At 41.8% G+C, this 22127-nt stretch overlaps 1 protein-coding gene across 1 annotated transcript in view; it reads left to right on the forward strand.

The window, feature by feature from the left end:
* Nucleotides 1-22127, forward strand: part of LOC126473544 (dedicator of cytokinesis protein 1) — a 420590-nt gene that overhangs the window by 124676 nt on the left and 273787 nt on the right. The window contains exon 15 of the mRNA XM_050100670.1: nucleotides 2646-2825. Coding sequence (XP_049956627.1) covers nucleotides 2646-2825 — 180 coding nt within the window. The remainder of the gene's footprint in view (nucleotides 1-2645; nucleotides 2826-22127) is intronic.

A 22127-nucleotide genomic window follows, 5' to 3' on the forward strand; every position in this document is an offset into this window, starting at 1 on the left:
TATTATCATCATTATTATCATTATGGATCTGTTGCACATCTTTCTCTAAAACTAATAAGTCAAGGAATGCACAGTACTACAGTGTTTTTTATCGGAACCTACTACAGGCGTGTACCAATCTCATTCTTTCATTTCTTAAAAAATATGTAAACAAAGATCTATGTGTCACCCTAATCAGTAGTAAGTTAAGACATCTCCTTCATTATTAATTAATCAGTATCATCCTTAGTCATCAGCCATGGAAAAAGTTTCTTTTCGCTTATCATCCTTCCTTTGCCAGTACAAATGCAGCAACAATCCAACAACGCTGCTACAGTCATGGATAACTTGCTTCATATCTGGTTTCTCCTACATATTTAGTAATTTATAAGGTGATTTTCCCTCATATAAAACCTTTTCTTTTATATAAAGTTTTACCCCATACATCTGATGGCATAACTGCTTTCCCTTATCAGATTTAATTGCTTCTCATATAGTGCTAAGAGCAGTACATGCAGTGTATATTTTCCTCTGAGTTAAATAACTACTTTGACTTCATTACAGTCTTTGCAGAGGAAATTAAAACATATTTTCTGTTTATTATCTTTTACAATCAAGTGTGAAATATATTCTGGGGTAACTAGAAAAATAATTTACTGAATAACCTCTTTGAGTTTTATCCTGAGAAAAATTTACTTTTTATTTTTTCTTCCTTGTATATAGACACTGTCTTAGACTAACTAGCTAGTGTTTCCCGAATCAACCTACTGTTGACCTTTCCTAAAAATTAAACAAGTTCCGCAGCTAATTTTAGCGTATTTGTTACACGCTAAAGAAAAACTTTCCTACTTCAGTTATTAGTGTCTCACTATACATAAATATCCCAAAGAGCCTTGGTCCAGTAAGTAGTGGATACACAAAGCAGCCTGTTCTTTAAGTAGAAGATAATGCTATTCTGTGCTTCCTACAGTTCCAAAATATCTACTTGCAGGTAAATCAGCGGAACGTTAACCATAGCATCTATTTCATCATCAACATAGAACCTAGTCATCAAGCAGTGAAAACAATTTACCACCACAATACCAGAAAAACAGCTCCCATTCTCACTGGACACTGTGCTGCTTACAGCAGCTACTAATTCTAGATAACTATTGATACAAATTCCAGTCAAACAATTTCTCCATTAACATATCTTCTAATCTGTTTGAGGTATACTTTACTTAGTGATCGACTAATGATCACTGTTTTTCCCCAACATATTATTCATTTACACAGATAATCACAGTGATATTGATAAGTAGGTAACAAGAAGTAAGTCTCTCCAGAACTTAGGAAAACTGAATCTGAAAATCGCATTAATTGGTGCTGAAGTAACATAGTTGGCAAAAAAAGCTTCCCAACAGTTTTTGCTTGAGTATGAAGTGCAAAAAAGCAAAGGAAAAACATTATTTGCACTGAAACTTCCTGGCAGATTAAATTGTGTGCTAGATTGAGACTCGAACTCGGGACCTTTGCCTTTCGTGGGCAAGTGCTGTACCATCTGAGCTAACCAAGCACGACTCACGACCTGTCCTTACAGCTTCAATTCTGCAAGTACCTCATCTCCTACCTCTTCTAGGAGTGCTAGTTCTGCAAGGTTCGCAGAAGAGCTTCTGTGAAGTTTGGGAGGTAGGAGACGAGACGAGGTACTGGCAGAAGTTAAGCTGTGAGGATGGGTTGTGAGTCGTGCTAGGGTAGCTCAGATGGTAGAGCACTTGCCTGCGAAAGGCAAAGGTCCCGAGTTCGAGCCTCGGTCCGACACACAGTTTTAATCTGCCAGGAAGTTTCATATCAGCGCACACTCTGCTGCAGAGTGAAAATCTCATTCTGGATTATTTGCACTTGTCAACAGTGACTGGTTGTCTGTAGTGGCTGTCTGTTGTGCTTTTACAGTACCAGCTTTTTTTCGGACACTCTGTGAGCTGCTTCCTCTGTTGTAAACTTCTATTATATTGCAATAAAATGTTCATATTAATTCACAGTGTCTTAAAAAGCCACAATTCACATCATCTGTACCTAAGATGGTGCTACACCTTTTTAATGTGGTGCATTATATTAATTTTGTCTGTCACACAATGACCTGACTTTGAATTTTTATGTTGTAATTATCCTAATTGAAAGTACATTTCTATGTTTCACAAACTAGGGAAATTCATATTTATGGTTCCCAGATTTTGATAACATTAAACATTATTTCAAGAACTTGCACAACACCGAATCCTCTCCCAACATAGTTCCATGTTTGTGTGCACCCTTGCTGAAGAGATGCATCTCGGCTGAGAATTTTTGTTGTGTCCTGTATGTCTGGACACACATTGTAAATATATTTCTTATTGACTTTAATGTCATTGTGTTGATGTTTACCCCATTTACAGATGTACTCTGCCCTTTAGGCGTGGATGTGTTAATCAGTGTACCATATTTCTCCTTCATCCTTCACTGTTCCTCCTTGCTCCTGTCAAGAAAACTTTAGACCACTGCAGTTATCTTTTATTGTTGATATTTATAGTAAGTGCACACAAAACTTAAATAAATCTTTGATGAGAAAAATAAGATATTTATGCAGGAAGCAGATCACACTAAATGCAGTTCCACTTGGTTATGAATTTGTGTTTGTTTTTATTCAGGTTGAATGAAGGAAAAGGCCAAGCAGAATTTGAAACTTGTCTGCAACAGTTGTTGCAAAGCATAACCAGCTTAATGTGTTACAATACGGACAGCACACTGCTGGTTCAAGGTGCCTGCTTAAAGTATCTTCCGTCCACAATACCAGATATTCTTGAAGTTTTCAGCGCAACACAACTCAGGTACAGCATATGTGAATGTTATCACTCTCTCTCTCTCTCTCTCTCTCTCTCTCTCTCTTTCTCTCTTTCTGTGTGTGTGTGAATATTATCGATCTCTCATGTGTGTGTGTGAAAGTATGTCATTAATAATAATTGTAGTTGAGATACAACTGTGTATTTTCTAATGTTATGTTGGCTTTTCATACACCAGCAGTGGAAACATAGAACTTAAACAGGGCAATGCCCAACCTGAAATGTCTGAAGGGGCTCTTGAGCCTTAGAACAACAGTCCCAGTAAATTAAAGTAAATGGGTTGGGTTGATTTGGGGGAAGAGACCAAACAACAAGGTCATCGGTCTCATCGGATTAGAGAAGGATGGGGAAGGAAGTTGGCCGTGCCCTGTCAAAGGAACCATCCCGGTGTCTGCCTGAAGTGATTTTAGGAAAATCACGGAAAACCTAAATCAGGATGGTCGGACACGGGATTGAACAGTAGTACTCCTGAATGCGAGTCCAGTGTGCTGACCACTGTACCACCTCACTCTGTAAAGTAAATGGGGAAGGGAAGACACTGTGTAGACAAGTGTCACAGACGTCAGACAAGTTGATAAATAACTCGGAGCTCAACTTTGGAGTTTTCCGCAGTCCATCTGGCCGCCATCATCAGGTGAGAAAAGATAAGTCCCTCTCGCTGATAACTGATGAGTGACAGTATCTTTAAATGCAGTGAAAATATGAAAGCACATGCGCTGAGATAATGTGCTTTCATATTTTTGCTGCATATAAAGGTTCTGTCATTCATGGTTTGAATCAGTCATTGACAAGAATGGCGTAGCTTCTCTCACCTGGTGATAACAACCATGTGGACTGCGGAAGTATTGTGTGCAGATGACTGTTTGATCCGGCTGAAAACCCAACAAGAATTTCATCTGTTAATGTGCCAGGAAAATGTACACGGTCACTACATCATCTTTATGCTACACTATGTCATGTAGTTTGTGGTACCCTCCATCAGTAGTGCTGAAATTTAATATGGTGTTGGCCCACCCTTTACTATCATATAGGAAACAGTGGACCTAGGGATGTTTAGGAGTGTGGAAATCTCGCGTACAGACCTATGACACAAGTGGCACCCAATCACCTGACCAAGTTAGAAGTCCGTGAGTTCCGCGGAGTGCCCCATTCTACTCTCTCACGATGTCTAATGACTACTGAGGTTGCTGATATGGAGTACCTGGCAGTAGATGGCAGCACAATGCACCTAATATGAGAAATTATGTTTTTGAGGGTGCCTTGATAGTTTTGATCACATAGTGTTTAGCATGATGGACTTGGAGTTAGGAGTAGAATGATTTCCAATGTTGAATCTAAATCTTACATTCTTGTGCCATTGCTTGAAACCATAAATTAAGAAATGATAAAAAAAAAATCCAACAATCTACGTGTTATTTGATTTGTAGTCACATAGTGTGTAGAAACTTTATTTTTCTGATAGGTTCCTGGTGGAGATGATTTATTATTCACCTCTCTAAAAGTCTGGATGATGGGGTTTGCAGTGGTGATTAAAAGAAGCATAATAGCAACCTCTCCAGGTGTTTCACTTTTATGTATTAAAATTCTGCTGAAATTCCTGTTAATGGGAAATAAGAATTCATACGGCTTGCTTTCATTACCTTTGCACAGCTTTCACAGTATTCACTGATTCCATTTGAGAGTATTGCTGACAAGGGGGTGTATGCCTGTAGCTTTAGAACTTCAGGATTGCTAAACACATGCTACTTCCATTCTATTGTGATGCATATGTTACTGACAAATCTGCACATATCACTTCACTAACAGGCTACCATCTCGACAAATCATCATTGGTGTTAAAGTTGAGACTCACGTGACCATTTGTTCTTTCAGTTCCTATTAAGGTACTTCAGTGTCCTTTGTCAGAGACACACAGCCTTTCAGCTAACAGCCCGCCCATGGTGCCCATGATAGTCACTTTAACATTTTTAATGTATATTGTGTATATTGTGGCTCTTGCTACTTGTGCCTCATGTGTTGAGTAATTTAGGAACTTGCATTTCCAGCAGATATATGTTTGATCAATGAGGTATAACCAAAGCACTTATGAACAGCAAATAATTTTTCTGGACAATTATTCTCTGTTTCTGTTTGCATCTCCTTACAAATTTTGCTTTGTAGTATGGGCAGCAACATTTCCCTTATGCACAGAAATATGTCTTGGGGGGTCAGGAAAATAACATGTAGCCTCAACTGCTATCATTAGGAACAATGCTGTTCATCATGGTACAGCTGTAGAAATGGCCTAATGACAGAACAGTATTTTTAATTAGCAACATCTAACAGTGTCCACAGTCTTTATGTCTCAGAACTGTTGAGCTGCTGTAGACTGCAGGTTCAGTAGTGTTATAGCACGCACCTTAAAATAGTCTGTGTTTAGTGTAGGAATGCAGCTCACCTTGGTAGTAAAATCTGTCTGCATTGAGTGATGGTGCTAATCCATTACATTCCAGTGTAGCATCTAAGGCCCAAGAAAAGTAAAGGTCCTCGTCTGTACATTTAATAAAATTTATGCTTTAATTTATGAAGGGAAGCAATTATGTATCCATTATCAGATTGGTAAAGTATCCTATGAAACGTGTGTACCATAGTATTACCACCACAATCTGTTCAGAAAAAAGACTTGTTAGGCTTGCCAAATAGGTCTTAAGAAGTATAGAATCCATCTGTCATTACCTCTACGGGTTCAGAAAATATCTCTCTGCTGTGCATACTTAAACATTCTAGAGATGGCTGCACAAGAGGCATTTCTACTAAAAGTATCCCCTTCTAGGGGGCTGTCTTTAATCCGATGAGAACATGCCCCGACATGGAAGTACATTACATTAAGCCAGTTACATAAATTGGTTTTTGCAGGGCATCTACTGATTTATTTTGAGATCTCTTCTTACAGAGTGCTTCTTTTGTTGCTGAGTGGTAGATGGATTTACAGACAAAGGGATTATATCAAGTATTGCAGTATTTTCAGCTTCAGCCAGTAACTCCACACTAACACATGCCCTTCACTGCCTCTTTTCAGTTGAAGAGTTTTCTCCATTCTGATCATCTTCCAGTCTCACAACAATATCTTTTCAACAGCAAATCACAGTAAATCACTGGAGAAGTGGACAGGGTATACACTATTTAAATTTTCATGTAATGAAAATATTTTGCATTATTTTAACTGTTTGGATCACTATTTTATTCTTTCTCACCTAAAAATGAGAGCAACCATTTTCAGTTTGAAATATACTACCATGTTGTTTTATCTATGTTAGATCTTGTGTAAACTTTGCGGCTGTTAATTGTAGTTGGTGAATAATGCAACCAGCCACAAATACTTTTTAAAATGTTTTATTTTATTGCCAAAACCAGTTTTGTACTACCACCTTCAGATGGCAAATATTATCAGTTAGATAGATGTTTTCATCAGCAGCACGTGGACTGCTCCTGCACTGCACAAGGATATATGAAAATTTAGTGCCACTTTATAAATTGTTTCTTCTTCTTCTTCTTCTTTCAAATGGGCCAGCTAAGGACCACAATATTCAACTTTTCAGCCTGGTGAGGGACTTGATGTTTGCCCGGTAATCCCGCATTCTCTGGCTATGTTTCTCCTATCTCTCCTTTGTCCACAGGGCACCGGTCTTTTTACGGGGTGATTTGTCCTGAAACCTCTTTTATTTTAGTATCCTTCTGAGAAGTGCTTGGTTTCTAATCTCACTTTCAGTTAAGTTCAGTTGCTGGATATCTTTCTTGACTTCTATCAGCCTTGGTGTCACAGTCTTCCTGTTCTTCCAGTAGTTGAGAAGTCTGTTGGTTAGTCTTGTTTGGTCCATCCTTCTGTACGTCTGTTTCATTGTTTCATTAATAAAAGCACACTAAAGTGGTTGCATTTACTTAGGTATAATGTGAAAGAGTTCTATTCACCTACATAAGTTCCAGTAGATGGTGGCTTGTTTTTTTCTGGCGTAAAAAACTAGTACACCTGCCATTTATGGTGTAGGGCCCCCATGAGCCCTCAGAAGTGCTGCAACACGACGTGGCATGGACTCGACAAATGTCTGAAATAGTGTTGGAGGGAATTGACACCTTAAACCTTACAGGGCTGTCCACAAATCTGTAAGAGTATGATGGGGTGGAGTTCTTTTCTGAACAGCGTGTTGCAAGGCATCCCAGATATGCTCAATAATGTACCTGTCTGGGGAGTTTGGTGGCCAGTGGAAGTGTTTAAACTCAGAAGTGTGTTCCTGGAGCCAATCTGTAGAAATTCTGGACATGTGGGGTGTTGCATTGTCCTGTTGGAATTGTCCAAGTCTGTCGGAATGTTAATTGGACATGAAGGGATGCAGGTGATCAGACAGGATGCATATGTCCCTGTCACCTGTCAGTCTTGTAACTAGATGTGTCTTTTGTCCCCTGTTACTCCAACTGCACATGCCCCACATAATTATAGAGCCTCCACCAGCTTGAACAGTCTCCTGCTGACATGCAGGATCCCTGGATTCATGAGGTTATCTCCATACACCTACACATCCATCCGCTCGATAGAATTTGTAATGAGACTCATCCGACCAGGCAACATGTTGCCAGTCATTGACAGTCCAATGTTGGTGTTTTTTTTTATGACAGGCCCAGGCAAGGTTTAAAGCTTTGTGTCATGAAGTCATGAAGGGTACGCGAGTGGGTCTTTGGCTCTGCATACCTATGTTGATGATGTTTCATTGAATGGTTTGCATGCTGACACTTGTTGATGGCCCAGCATTGAAATCTGCAGCAATTTGCAGTAGTGTTGCACTTCTGTCATGTTGAACAATTCTCTTCACCCATCGTCAGTCCCATTCTTGCAGGATATTTTTCTGGCCACTGCAATGTGGTAGACGTAATTTTTTACCGGATTCGGGATATTCACAGTACACTCATGAAATGGCCATGGGGGCAAAAACCCCACTTCATTGCTACCTCGGAAATGCTGTGTCCCATCGCTCATGCGCCGACTATAACACCACGTTCAAACTCACCTTAATCTCGATAACCTGCCACTGTAGCAGCAGTAACCAATCTAACAACTGCACCAGACACTGGTTGTCTTACACAGGCATTGCTGACCGCAGCACCGTATTCTTCCTATTTACACACTTCATAATATTCTTATGTTTTTGTTTATAATGCAGAGAATGTCCATTAAGCAAAGATACATACATAGATTCATTTTCTATTGAGCAAGGATGTAAAAAAGCAAAGATAATATGTGAGATGCACAGAATGCAACATATTACTAACAAAAAAATGTTTCCACTCTTAAGAGTGATATATATATATATATATATATATGAGATTATCATTACATTTTATAAGTTACTTGAGGTAAATACAGAATTAAAAAGGTGGAGGTTGGGATGAGAGCAACGCATTTTCACCATGGCAGTTTTTATTTTTACAATTTTATACTGACATAATAAACAGTTTTATTTTTTTGTGCAGGGTTCTGACTTTTAGGAGTCCAATTCGTGCTTTGTTTCTTGTGACCAGCCCAAGGCAAGTATTTAGAAATTATTTACTGGCTAGCTCCAGCTGCTCATTTAGAATCCATTGATGTGAACTGTGGTTGTGAATATACGAGGGCAGTTCAATAAGTAATGCAACACATTTTTTTTCTCGGCCAATTTTGGTTGAAAAAACCGGAAATTTCTTGTGGAATATTTTCAAACATTCCCACTTCGTCTCGTATAGTTTCATTGACTTCGACAGGTGGCAGCGCTGTACGGAGCTGTTAAAATGGCGCCTGTAACGGATGTGCGTTGCAAACAACGGGCAGTGATCGAGTTTCTTTTGGCGGAAAACCAGGGCATCTCAGATATTCATAGGCGCTTGCAGAATGTCTACGGTGATCTGTCAGTGGACAAAAGCAGGGTGAGTCGTTGGGCAAAGCATGTGTCATCATCGCCGCAAGGTCAAGCAAGACTGTCTGATCTCCCGCGTGCGGGCCGGCCGTGCACAGCTGTGACTCCTGCAATGGCGGAGCGTGCGAACACACTCGTTCGAGATGATCGACGGATCACCATCAAACAACTCAGTGCTCAACTTGACATCTCTGTTGGTAGTGCTGTCACAATTGTTCACCAGTTGGGATATTCAAAGATTTTTTCCCGCTGGGTCCCTCGTTGTCTAACCGAACACCATAAAGAGCAAAGGAGAACCATCTGTGCGGAATTGCTTGCTCGTCATGTGGCTGAGGGTGACAATTTCTTGTCAAAGATTGTTACAGGCGATGAAACATGGGTTCATCACTTCGAATCTGAAACAAAACGGCAATCAATGGAGTGGCGCCACACCCACTCCCCTACCAAGAAAAAGTTTAAAGCCATACCCTCAGCCGGTAAAGTCATGGTTACAGTCTTCTGGGACACTGAAGGGGTTATTCTGTTCGATGTCCTTCCCCATGGTCAAACGATCAACTCTGAAGTGTATTGTGCTACTCTTCAGAAATTGAAGAAACGACTTCAGCGTGTTCGTAGGCACAAAAATCTGAACGAACTTCTCCTTCTTCACGACAACGCTAGACCTCACACAAGTCTTCGCACCCAAGAGGAGCTCACAAAACTTCAGTGGACTGTTCTTCCTCATGCAGCCTACAGCCCCGATCTCGCACCGTCGGATTTCCATATGTTTGGCCCAATGAAGGACGCAATCCCTGGGAGCCACTACGCGGATGATGAAGAAGTTATTGATGCAATACGACGTTGGCTCCGACATCGACCAGTGGAATGGTACCGTGCAGGCATACAGGCCCTCATTTCAAGGTGGCGTAAGGCCGTAGCATTGAATGGAGATTACGTTGAAAAATAGTGTTGTGTAGCTAAAAGATTGGGGAATAACCTGGTGTATTTCAATGCTGAATAAAACAACCCCTGTTTCAGAAAAAAAATGTGTTGCATTACTTATTGAACTGCCCTCGTATGTATTGAGCTTCTCTGAGAGGTCCAGTTTCTTGCTGTTGTTAGTGGTAAGTGCCGATCCTGGTGCTAGTGTGTGTGTGTGTGTGTGTGTGTGTGTGTGTGTGTGTGTGTGTGTGTGTGTGTGTGCGCGCCGAATATGGTGTTGGCAGTGTGTGTGTTTGAATTAGCTGCCTTATATATTAGCATGGGTTGACTGCTGGAGGCTACCCACCTCATATATATGCGCAGAGCAGCGCTGATGGACCTGCTCAATGTTCATTGAGCTGTACCGTTCACACAGTTGTTCTGTGTCTGGTAATCTGTGGACTCAGAGAGGTTTATTTTTGTTATTGTTCAAAGGTTTATGAATACAGCCATATTTGTGTTACTCAGATCGGTTTCACGTGTTACTTGGTTACTACACAAATGGTGACAAGTTTGGAATGGTTTCCGCTTATGCAATCTTTAAGTGCTGCTTCATCAAGTTGGCCACTATTGATGCCTTGCTACCAGCCCTAATTGAACAGCTTATTTCAGCCGTGATGATCTTGTCGGCTTCCATCAACAGAGAGGGTACCATTCCATCAGTTTATCCACCTAGTTTTCCTCTATATGATGATTCACCTGAGGATTCGGAAGCTTACAAATAAAGACTCAGGCACCATTTTTTGGTTTATGGTGTGACAGACTCGAATTTGTGCAAGGCCTTCTCTCTCTCATGGATTCCACCTAAGGTGTATCAATTAAGGTGTCAGCTTGCCCCTTCAAAAGAACCGGCAGCTCTTACTTTTGATCACGTGTGCAGTTTATTGTCCATCACAAACAAATGCGTGTCATAGCGGCACGAGTTAAATTCTAATGATGCTGCAAGAAACCAAATCAGTCATACAGGGTCTGAGCAGCCCAACTTCACAGCCTTACCCGTAAGTGTCAATTTGTTACTGATCCCCATTATGACTTTTATGTAGGTTCCATAGTGCATGACTCAATTATCCAGATAAGGAAGTGTGCCAGAAGGCTTTACTCTTGTGAAAACCCCCCGTTGGCAAACATTTCCCAAATAGCACAATCTCTCGAAGTTTCCCAGGCAGCAAGTGACCAAATTGAAGTCTGGGTTGAAGTGGCAGTAGTGCCACAAGATGTGCCCTCTAGGATGACAGACAGCTTGCTTGAGGAAGCAGCAGTGGTGGCGGTGAACATGCGGACCAAATGCCAAGCTGATCAAGGCCAGTCAAAACATCTCCAACCACCACGGCACCAGTGTCGGCATTCTCTGTTTCGATCTTGTTCTTTCTGTTTTGTCCAGCAGGAACGTTTCTGTGCCATAAGTACTGGGCTACTTGTTATGCTTTCAGGAAGAAAAGCCACCTTGTCTTCATGTGTCGTATGGTTAAGGTTGCTCAGGATGTGGACATGTACATGAACTGTATGACTCCAACACTTGTGACTTCTCCCAAGTTGTTTATAGAGTTAAGTGTTTTTCGCCTAGTGGCTATAGGTCAACAAAGGTGGTGCAGTGACGTTATTGAATTCTCAAATCAATGTTAATTTAGGTACACCACTGTTGACACTGGTCACATAGAAGTTGGTCCGTTATAATAAACAGAACATTGTTCTGTTGGAACAATTTATGGCATCTGTCTCTTAAAAGTCAGTGGTTCATTCCATTTTTTGGTGGTTGCTGATGTTGGTGTTGAGAACTTGCTAGGATGGACGCATCTCAGCATTTGGATTTTCTGTCACATAAACAATTCACCTTGTGCGCAATCAGATACTACATTCTCAATTGGAAATGCTGTGCGAGATGTTTTCTGACTCGTTTTCTGAAGGTGGATGGTGTGTTACAGATTTTTCTGCTCATATTTCTTTGAAATCCACTCCTCGGCCTCATTTTTGATGGGTGTGTCCTATTCCTGTCACCCTGAAAGATCAAGTGAAAACAGAATCGGGCAGACTTCAGTCTTTGGGGTTGGTGCAACCTGTTATGGTTTGTGAATGGTTGTAGTTTGGAAGCCATCAGGGAAACTTTGCTTCTGTCCTGACTTCAGTACTACTGTCAGCGTGCAATCGATTGTGGATACACATCCTCCCTCGTGCCAGAAGAAACTGTTGGCAAAAACATCAGGTGGCCAGTACTTTTCTGAAATTGATTTTTGTGAAGCTTATCCTCAGATTCCTGCGGACGAAGAATCTCAGCAAGTTCTGGTTTTGGATACTCCTGTTGGGGTCCAACAATATTTGTACCTTCCTTTTAGTGTGGTTAGCACCCCTGCAATTTTCTAATGATTTTTAGAGCCACTGACTATGTCTGCTTTGGGTTGCTTAATTATTTGTGTGATATTGTTGTCAAGGGCCTCTCCATGTCTGATCACTTGAAAAATTTATGCCCTTTGTTTTCTGTCTTACAATCCGCAGGCTTATGGTGTAACCTCACAAAATCTCAGTTTTCTCATCTTTCTATTGTTTATTTGGGATTTGAGGTTAGGCAGAATGTGGTGTGCCCTCTGCCAGACTGCATCTCCACTGTTACATCTATGCCACTGCCTCCCTACCCCTCCCCCATTCACGAAGACACTTCAGGCTTTCCTAGGGAAGATATCCTACTACCATGAATTCCTGCCGGAGGTGGCCACATTTGCCCATCAGTTACATACCTTTTTGCTGGAGCCCGCATTGTGAATGTGCTTTTCTAATGTTGAAATCCAAACTACTCTCGGCCCCTTGTTTAGCTGCGTTCTGTTTGAACCAGCCCCTAGTCGAGGTGACTGATGCCCCCCAGCGTGGCCTCGGTGCAGTCCTACTGCACTGATATGCCACTGGCTGAACAACCTGTTCCTTTCACCTCTAAATCTCTTACTCAGTCCCGGCAGCGTTACTCTCAGGTGGAAAAAGAGGCTCTTGCCATAGCCTAGGCTCTCTGGAAATTTCACGTTCTTTCCTGTAGATCCAAGTTTCACCTCATGACTGACCATAAACTCTTGGTTTCCATGTTTAATCCTCAAACTACCTTGTCTGACAGTGCAGCACTCCACCTACAATGCTGGGCACTGTTCTTGTCTCGTTAAAATTACGAAATCCAATTTTGACCGTTTGATTGTGAAGAATTGCTTTGTTTCCATCTTGTAATTGAAATGCGAGGCATGGTCGAGGGTTTCCCAATTACGAGCTCGTGCGTAGTAGCTGCCATTGCCACTGACTGTGTTCTTTGCCAGATGGTCCAGTTTGTTCAACGTGGCTGGCCAGATAAACAAACAGGTCGGGCTTTGGATCCTGTGCAAAATTGTTTTACCTTATGGTATCGCCTCTCTGTTTTCGACAGTGTTTCGCTGTTGTTCACAAGAGACCTCTCTCCCAGAGTGAACACTCCCGATGTGTTACTGTCCGAGGTTTTATGCCTTCTCGACAGAGCCATTGGGGAGTTTTGCACACTAAACTTTTAGCTAGTTGACATGGTTTTTGGCCAGGGTTTTTTGATGCAGTTGTGTGTTTCGTCATGGCTTGTGAGCAGTGTGCCCAACAACAGGCAGCTCCCAGGGTGTCCTTGGCCTAATCTGTGCTAGCCACTGGAATGCATCCATGTAGACTTCTGCTTTGATACCTATTGGCTCTCGGTTGTGGATAAATTCTCTCACTTTCCCCTGTGTGCGTCGACTTCGGCTGATGTTAGAATTCGTACACTTTTGAGGCTTGTTTTTATTGGGCATTTGCCTCTTACCTTAGTTTCCCATTATGGGCCACAGTTCATTTCCCACACCTTTCAACTGTTTTGTTCCCATCATGGCATTTGTCATGTTATGGCTCTGCCATTCCACCCTCAATGACATGGCGAGGTGGAATGACTAGTGCATACATTGAAGTCCCAAATGAAAAAGTTTTTTGTGGATTCTCCACCAAACGATGCCCTTCTCCTATTTCTGAGCACCTATCACTTCACGCCTATGGGGGATCAGAGACCAGCCGAGTTGCTTCACAACTGGCAGCCGAGCGCACTTCCCCAACTTCTGCGGCCTGCGCCACACTTGCCACAGTTGGGTTCATCTGGCCACTCTGCTCCGGAATCACCAGTGTGGGCACGAGGGTTCGGTCACCTGCCCATGTGGATACCAGCCGCTGTTGTCTGCTGCCAGGGATGCCGTCTTTGTGATACCTGTATGGCCTCGAGGCTGCTTTGCACCACTTTGATCAGTTGTGCCCCCGCTTGCTGCTGGAAGCTACTGGTTCACAGGTGCAGCCCCTGTCACTGCAGCACGCCCCTCCACCTGCCGCCTGAAGCCTGTTGTCACCTGCTACGGAGGTCCCACCATCTCTTCGGCTGCCTCTTCCGTGTGTGGTGCCCAGAGATTTGAACTTCCCAGTGCTGGCTCCCGATCTGTCTTCGGCCTTCAGTCCATTGCCGCAGCCTCCTGTTCTGGCCGGGCCGCCGCCACCGGCCCCCTCGTCATCATTGCCTCTGCCATTGTCGCCGTCGGGTTCGGCCCCATTTTCTCCACACTGGGACCTGTCTGCTGATGACTGCGCAGAGATGGTGATGGCACCCTGTCTCCAGTGGTGCCATCAAGCGCTGAGCAGGCCTTCAACTCTGCTGGACAATCTGTTGCAGATTTGCACATATATACGTGTATGGCAGCACTGATGGTGCTTCTATATGTTCATCCAGTTGTGCTATTCACACCAGTTGTTCTGTGTCTTGTAAAGCGTGGATTCAGGAGAGTCATATTTCTGTTGTTATTCAGAGGTTTATGACTACAGCCAAGTACGTGTTACTTGGATTGGTTTCATGTGTTACTTGGGTACTACAGTATATAATGTCTGTAAGTTATCATTAATGTTAGAAACCGTGTGTCCATATTGAATCATGTTAATGGCTATTGCAGATTTTGATAAATTTTTAAATCTAAAGGCATTCATTTGTTCACAGTATTTTATACTGAAGCTTTTGTCGGTCTGTCCAAGATAAAAGCCGAGGCAATTGTTACAAACAGTCTTGTAAATTCTTTATTTTTCAAGGCCTACAGTGTTGTTTTTGGCGTTACATTGCACACTGTCAATGGTACAGAAATTATTTGAGCTTCTGTCCTTTGGAAAAGATTGGCAACTCAATATGAGATTATGCTGAGGAAGATTAAGCATGTAAATAATTCCTTTTCTGCTTGTGGTTATGAATTTACTGCAGGTGATTTACTAGCTTTAATTTTATACAGGTTGCGGCAGAACCGAGTAAGCAGTTACTATCGATTACCGCTGGGGCTGTGGTGGGGGTAGGCAGTTGCACGTGGTCTGCCTTTGTTCAGTTGTTGACCCCTTTTCAGTAGCCAACATGGTCTGGACTGGTGCACATCTTGGTTTTGCTGTTTGTGCATATTATGAAAACAACAGATCTGTCATTGCTACACGACGAGCTTTTCGACAACACTTGAACATTTCACGCAACAATGCGATTCCTAATGCAAACACAGTTCGGTCCTGGGTTCGGCAATTGGAGGAAACTGGTAGCACACTAAGAATAGATACACATGGCCGACACAGATCCATCAGAATGCCAGAAAATGTGCAGTGGGTGAGAACAGCAGTTCAACAGTCACCACAATGTTCTGCTCGACAATATGATGTTGCATTGGAGATTTCAGACCCCAGTTTGAGAAGGATTCTGCAATATCATTTGAAGTTTCATCCTTTCAAAATAATGCTTGCTCAAGAATTATACCCAGCAAACTACGCCAACCGTCAAAATCTGTGTGAGCAAATCCTTGCTCAGATCCCTCCGCATGGAGCTTTCTTCATTAGTGACGAGGCACATTTTCATCTTAGTGGGTGTGTGGGTAAGCAAAACTTTAGCTACTGGGCTGAAAATAACCAATGAATTATTCATGAAAGACTGCGGCATTCTCCTAAAGTGACAGTGTGGTGTGCCATATCACAATTTGGTGTGGCAGGCCCTTACTTTTTTGAGGAGGAAGGACTGGCCGTGACAGTGAATTCCACACATTATGTTTCAATGTTGCAAAATTTTCTGCAACCCAGAATGGATGAGATTGTTGAAGAACATGGACTGGGGGACTTGTAGTTCAGGATGGAGCTACTGCTCACATATCTCGAATTTCACTTGATGTTTTGGGAGAAATGTTTCTGGGACGCCTCATCTTTTTGAGGGGTGATGTCGAGTCTCCTGCGCAGTCACCAAATTTGAGCATTTGTGACTACTTTCTTTGGGGATATCTGAAGGAAAAGGTTTTCAAAAGTCGCCCTCACAACCTACCAGAGTTAAAAGAGTGGATTATTGACGAAGTGAATGCCACACCCCATGTGTGTGTGCAAGAGCTGCTCGAGACTTCAGGGATCATCTACAACAATGTATTCATACTAACGGGTGCCATCTTGAGGACATTATTTTCAAAACTAAATGAATGTACAGTGATATATTGTACTAATTTAGAAAATAGAAACATTTTTTCTTCATACATCCAGATTTACTTTTTATTGCTCCTTAAAACTGCTTAGTCGGTTCTGCCGCACCTTGTATATAGGCAGTCAATTACTTGTGGCCGATAGCCATTGTTTTTAGCTTCAGTTTTGCTGGTATTGATTTCTTTCTCCTTGGCAGAAAAGAACTATCTGCTTGCATTCCCATGCTAGGCACAATCTAATACCAAGTTTCCAATCTTTTCTGAAGAACGGGAATTCAAATAAGTTTCTGCACCAGTTACACTATGCATTGTTGTATCAAAGTCATAAATATAGGCCTTGAAAAATCGGGAATTAATAATTTGTGACCAGTGCAACAGCTTTTCTCTTGGATGGACTGGCAGAAGCTTCAGTATGAGATATTGTGAACACATGAGTGCCTTTAGATTAAAAAATTTAAATAAATTCACGTGAATCAATGTGGACACTGTTTCTAATATTAATGACTACTTACAGATGTTAACATACAGCTAACAAAGGCAAGAAAATGGACCTCTTAGAGCAAGTGTATATTCACACCATCAGTTCACACCAGTGCATTCTAAATGAGCAGCTGGAGCTAGCCTATAAACAATTTCTAAACACTTACCTTGGGCTGGTCATAAGAAATTAAGCACAAATTGCACACCTAACAGCCAGAATTTTGCACAAAAAATAAATCTGTTTATGATATCAGGATAAAATGAAAAGGTGCACATATTACCAAAAAATTCACCATGGAAAATTAGAAGCTGGCCTACTGGCATGACACAAAAAATATTTTCCCATCAACTGCAACTCTAGTGTTTGTTCTTCAGACTGAAATGGAGTAACAATATTTATTTATTTAACCTGATCAGATTAGGGCCATCAGGCCCTCTCTTACATCGGACCAGTGTTTCACACATCAGAATTACATCATGACCATAGTTTAAATAAAATTAGATTACTCTAGTCACAATATGAATAAAGAGTAATGACTAAGACCTAATAAGTACTGGCAGTATTTTTACAACAGGTGCTATACATACAAATTATGATAAAAGCAATAATAATAAAAAAATCAAATAATAATGATAAACATGAGAAAAATTGGCAATAGTTCTGAAGATTTGTGCAGATGTACATTAATATCTTGGTGTATAAAGTAGATGTTTACTAGTATAGCGAGTTTTGGGGAAGGGAGATTTAAGGAGGGGGAAAGAGGGAAGTAATGAGGTGAAGTGCATTCATGTACAGAGGAAGGCATTACTGTTGCATAAGTAGATACGTCATTAACTGTTTTTTGAAGCCGGACATTTTTTTAAGTTCTCTAACGTAACGAGGGAGGCTATTCCAGAGTCGGGTTCCTACTACTGTAAAGGACTTGTAGAAGGTGACTGAGCGATGCAGTGGAACAGAGAGGATTTTATTATGACGGGAACGTGTGTTTCTGTCATGTTGTTCTGACATAAGTGTTAAGGACGAGGAGAGATATGAGGGACAGTGTACATTTATAAGGCAGTGAATGAGACAGAGTGTATGGAAATCTCTGCATTTGTCTGCACGCAGCCAGGACAATTTTGCATATGCTGGTGAAATGTGATCAAAAAGTGGAACGTCACAGATATATCGGACGCAAGCATTCATGACCAGTTCCAGACGTCGTGAGTTTTCCTGAGAGAGGCCTTGTAGGATAATATCGCTGTAGTCAATGATTGGGAGTATAAGCGTTTGTACTAATTTCTTTTTCAGATCGAAAGGAAAGAGTTTTTTATATTTTTGTAGGACATGAAGGGATGCTGATGCTTTTTTGCACACTACAGTTACATGCTCTGTCCAATTTAGATTTTCATCTATTGTTACTTCCAAACTCTTTGCTGAGGGAGAGAAGTTAATATTTGTTCCATTTAGGATAAGAGATGGTACAGATTCCCGATGTTTTGGGCTAATGACCTTAGAGTGACCAACAAGTACCGCTTGGGTTTTAGATGGGTTTAGTTTTAGGCCTATGTCCTGTGTCCATTTTGGTAGTGCATCGAGATCAGTATTGAAATTTTCAATAGCTTTCTTAAGATTGCTTGGTTTCGCACTTAGATACAACTGAAGGCCATCAGCATACATATGATATTTACAATAAGTCAGAACCGATGACACATCATTGACATACAGAGAGAAGAGTATGGGACCTAGTACTGAGCCTTGGGGAACGCCTGACACTACCTGCCGCCATTGTGATTTTATATTCCCAGACAGGACGTGTTGCTGACGAGACGTCATGTATGAGCAAAACCATTGCACTGCACTTGGTGAGAAATTTAGACCGCTAAGTTTGGCTAGTAAGATGTCGAAGTCGACAGTATCAAATGCTTTGCTGAAATCTAAGAAGCAAATGATAGTCGCTTCTTGTCTGTCCATGGCAAGTTTCAGGTCGTCTGTCACCTTTATCAGTGCGGATGTTGTGCTTCGATGTTTACGGAAACCTGATTGGTATTCGTCTAGTAGGTTATTAGTAGTTAGGTAGTTGGTGAGCTGGTCATGGACTGTATATTCTAAGGCTTTTGATAGTGCAGGAAGAAGGCAGATGGGGCGGTAGTCAGAAGGTGCTGTGGCGATGTCCTTTTTAAGCAGAGGCTTAATTTGTCCCAGTTTCCAGGCCTCAGGGAAAACACTTGTGATTAATGAATCGCTGAAAATGTCTATTATAGAGGGCAGTAGTTGATCAATAATAAGTTTTTCCATCTGGATAGTGGTGCCATCATGTCCAGTAGATGCTGATCTAATCCGCATTATGGCTTTCTTGATAGTATTGCAAGTGATGTGCCATAGATAGAATTTTTCTTTGCTACAATCATTCATCCCCTTGAAGTAATCAATGATTCTCTGTTTTTTTTGTTTTTTTTTTTTTCGGTTCAATTGTGGTTGCGGGTAATGTGAAGAATCGGTTTAGTTCTTCACCTTGGACCATGGGATTTTCTGCAACTTTTATTTTGCCTAAACCGAGACTACGGATATTTTTCCACAGGATAGCTGGTCTACATCTAGTGTCAGCTAATGTACGGGCATGTCTGAGCTTAGCGTTTCTCACCGCTTGACTGACTTTGTTTCGTTTCTGCTTGTATTCAGTGTGATTTTCAGGTGTAGGGTGTATCTTGTATGCTCGATGTGCAGCGTCTCTGAGATTCATGAGCTGTTTTAGTTCATCAGTCAGCTAAGGTGCAGGTTTCCTTTTTACTTTTCTGGTCTTTACTGGAGCGTATTTGTCATATAGTTGGGTAATTTTGTTGGTGAAATCTTGGAGTTTTCTCGTTTATGTCCACGAGGGGAGTAGAGGTCATCCCCCAAACTATTTCTTGTGCCTCAGTTTCGAGTTCAGGCAAATCTATGCGTTTGAAGTATCAGTATGTAGACAGTTTTTGTTTCTTTCTAGGACATTCTAGTGAATACGTCATGAAAATGATGTCATGGGTAGATGTGCCAGGCGCAGATATTTGAGAGGTGCGGATTATTCTGTTTGGAGATTTCGTTGCGAATATATCTATGAAAGTGTGACTGGTAGTCGTGTGATGAATAGGTGCCAGCTGAAGTAGCATCATATTTGAAGAAGAAAGCATTCTCTTAAATTTCCCAGTGGAAGGACTATTGTGCAGAAAATTAATGTGTCTTTAAATATGTCTGCTTGTGAGATGTCTGCTTGTATCTGTATATGTGTGTGTGTGCGAGTGTATACCCGTCCTTTTTCCCCCTAAGGTAAGTCTTTCCGCTCCCGGGATTGGAATGACTCCTTACCCTCTCCCTTAAAACCCACATCCTTTTGTCTTTCCCTCTCCTTCCCTCTTTCCTGATGAGGCAACAGTTTGTTGCAAAAGCTTGAATTTTGTGTGTGTGTTTGTGTTTGTTTGTGTGTCTATCGACCTGCCAGCGCTTTCGTTCGGTAAGTCACATCATCTTTGTTTTTAGATATATTTTTCCCACGTGGAATGTTTCCCTCTATTATATTGAAAATTAATGTTAGTGTCACCTGCTATAATTACATGTTCATATGACAATTCGAGACTAGAGAGGGCAGTTTCGAAGCAGGTGAACCCGCCTACTTTAGGAGGTTTGTAAAGAACACATATTAAGCACCTTCTGTTAAAGGATTTGATATCTATGAATATATATTCCTCTTGTTTATCTACATTGTTGTCGGATGTGTGTAGTACTGTAGGTGACAAATCAGAGCGTTTGTACGCCCCTACTCCGCCCCCTCGTCTGTTGCATCTGTCGTGCCTGAGAAAGATATAGCCATCTAGGTTTACGGAAGTTGTAGGTAGGAATACTTGGTTTCAGCCAAGTCTCTGACAAAAGTATTACGTGTATATCAGTAGTCTGAAATATATATTTGAACTCGTCGAAGTGAGCTGGCAGAGATTGGACATTTGCATGTGCAATATGCAGCTTGGTGCGTTCGGGTGTTGATTGCCCGAGGAGACTGCCGACAGATGTTTGCGGGTCATGGTTAGCGGTGACAAGAGGGTCTGGCATGAGAAATGCCGAAGGCATGTGAAGGAGAGGGGGTGAGGGAGTGTCCTCCCAGTTCTGAGCAGTGGGAGCGGCCAAGAGGGGGAGGGGGTGGGTCCCCGGGGAGGCGACGGGAACTGCGGCCAAGGTCAGCGAGGTCTGCAAGGGTTCTGGAAGTAGCCGTGGGCTGGCAGGGGAAGGAATTTCACTAAACACTACGGTAGTAATCTGCACGTAATGGTAGAGTGTGATGTTAATTGCACTTATGAGAATTCGGGAGGACGACGGTTCAATTCCGTCTCCGGCCATACTGATTTAGGTTTTCCGTGATTTCCCTAAATCGTTTCAGGCAAATGCCGGGATGGTTCCTTTGAAAGGGCACGGCCGATTTCCTTCCCAATCCTTCCCTAACCCGAGCTTGTGCTCCGTCTCTAATGACCTCGTTGTCGACAGGACGTTAAACACTAACCACCACCACCACTTATGAGGATAACAACTAAAGTATGATGGTGGGTTGCTAATTAAAGATGGGGATGAGACTACCTTATATAATAGTTAACAAAATTACATGAGAAAACAATTAGAGATGAAAATGTGGAGAAACGAAAAGTTGATAATACAAATAATAACAAAATTACGCTAGAAAACAATCAGAGATAAAAAATAGTTATGTGGAGAAAGGAAAAATTTGTTAATACATTAGTTAAGTTATGGTTGACAGTGTATGCAATATAAACATACAGGTTAGTGCCAGCAAGATTAGACATGATTTAGCTTCTAACGCACAGGCTTTTGAGTTCATTAACACTGCAAATTGTTCTCTTTCCGTTTTCGGTCTTAACCATTATCCTGCCGTCATTTGTCCATACGTTCTGTAGCCCAAATTTCGAAATCGCTCTCTTCAAAATGTTTAGTCTTTCAGATGTTAGATCCTCGCGTACTGTCAGACCCGACTTCGCGAGATTCTTCTTTGCTTTGAAGACTTCAGATCTTTTCCTATACGACATAAATTTCACTATTATAGGTCTTGGTTTTGTAGAAACTGGCGACCTACGACCCACTCTATGACTTCTGTCAATGTCACTCAGAGTCACCTGCACGCCTAGCTTTTCTTGGACAAAGTTTATCACAAGTTCATCTGTGTCTTCTCTGCTGCTCTCTGGAATGCCGTACAGTCTGAGATTATTGCGTCTCTGATATTGTTCGAGCTCGTCAGTCTTCTCGATCAATTTCTGTTCGAGCAGTCGCGCTTTCTCCTCACTTGCTTTTAACGATGCATCCAGTGCACGGATCTCGCTCACATTCGCCTCCAGAGATTTCTGTATTTTATCCGTCACTGCTGCAGTGACGGCATCAGTGATGGTTTGAACGACGAGCCCGAGCGCCTCCTTAGCCCGCAGCGCCGCACTCA

The sequence above is a fragment of the Schistocerca serialis genome, chromosome 4, assembly GCF_023864345.2.
Source record: "Schistocerca serialis cubense isolate TAMUIC-IGC-003099 chromosome 4, iqSchSeri2.2, whole genome shotgun sequence".
NCBI lineage: Eukaryota > Metazoa > Arthropoda > Insecta > Orthoptera > Acrididae > Schistocerca > Schistocerca serialis.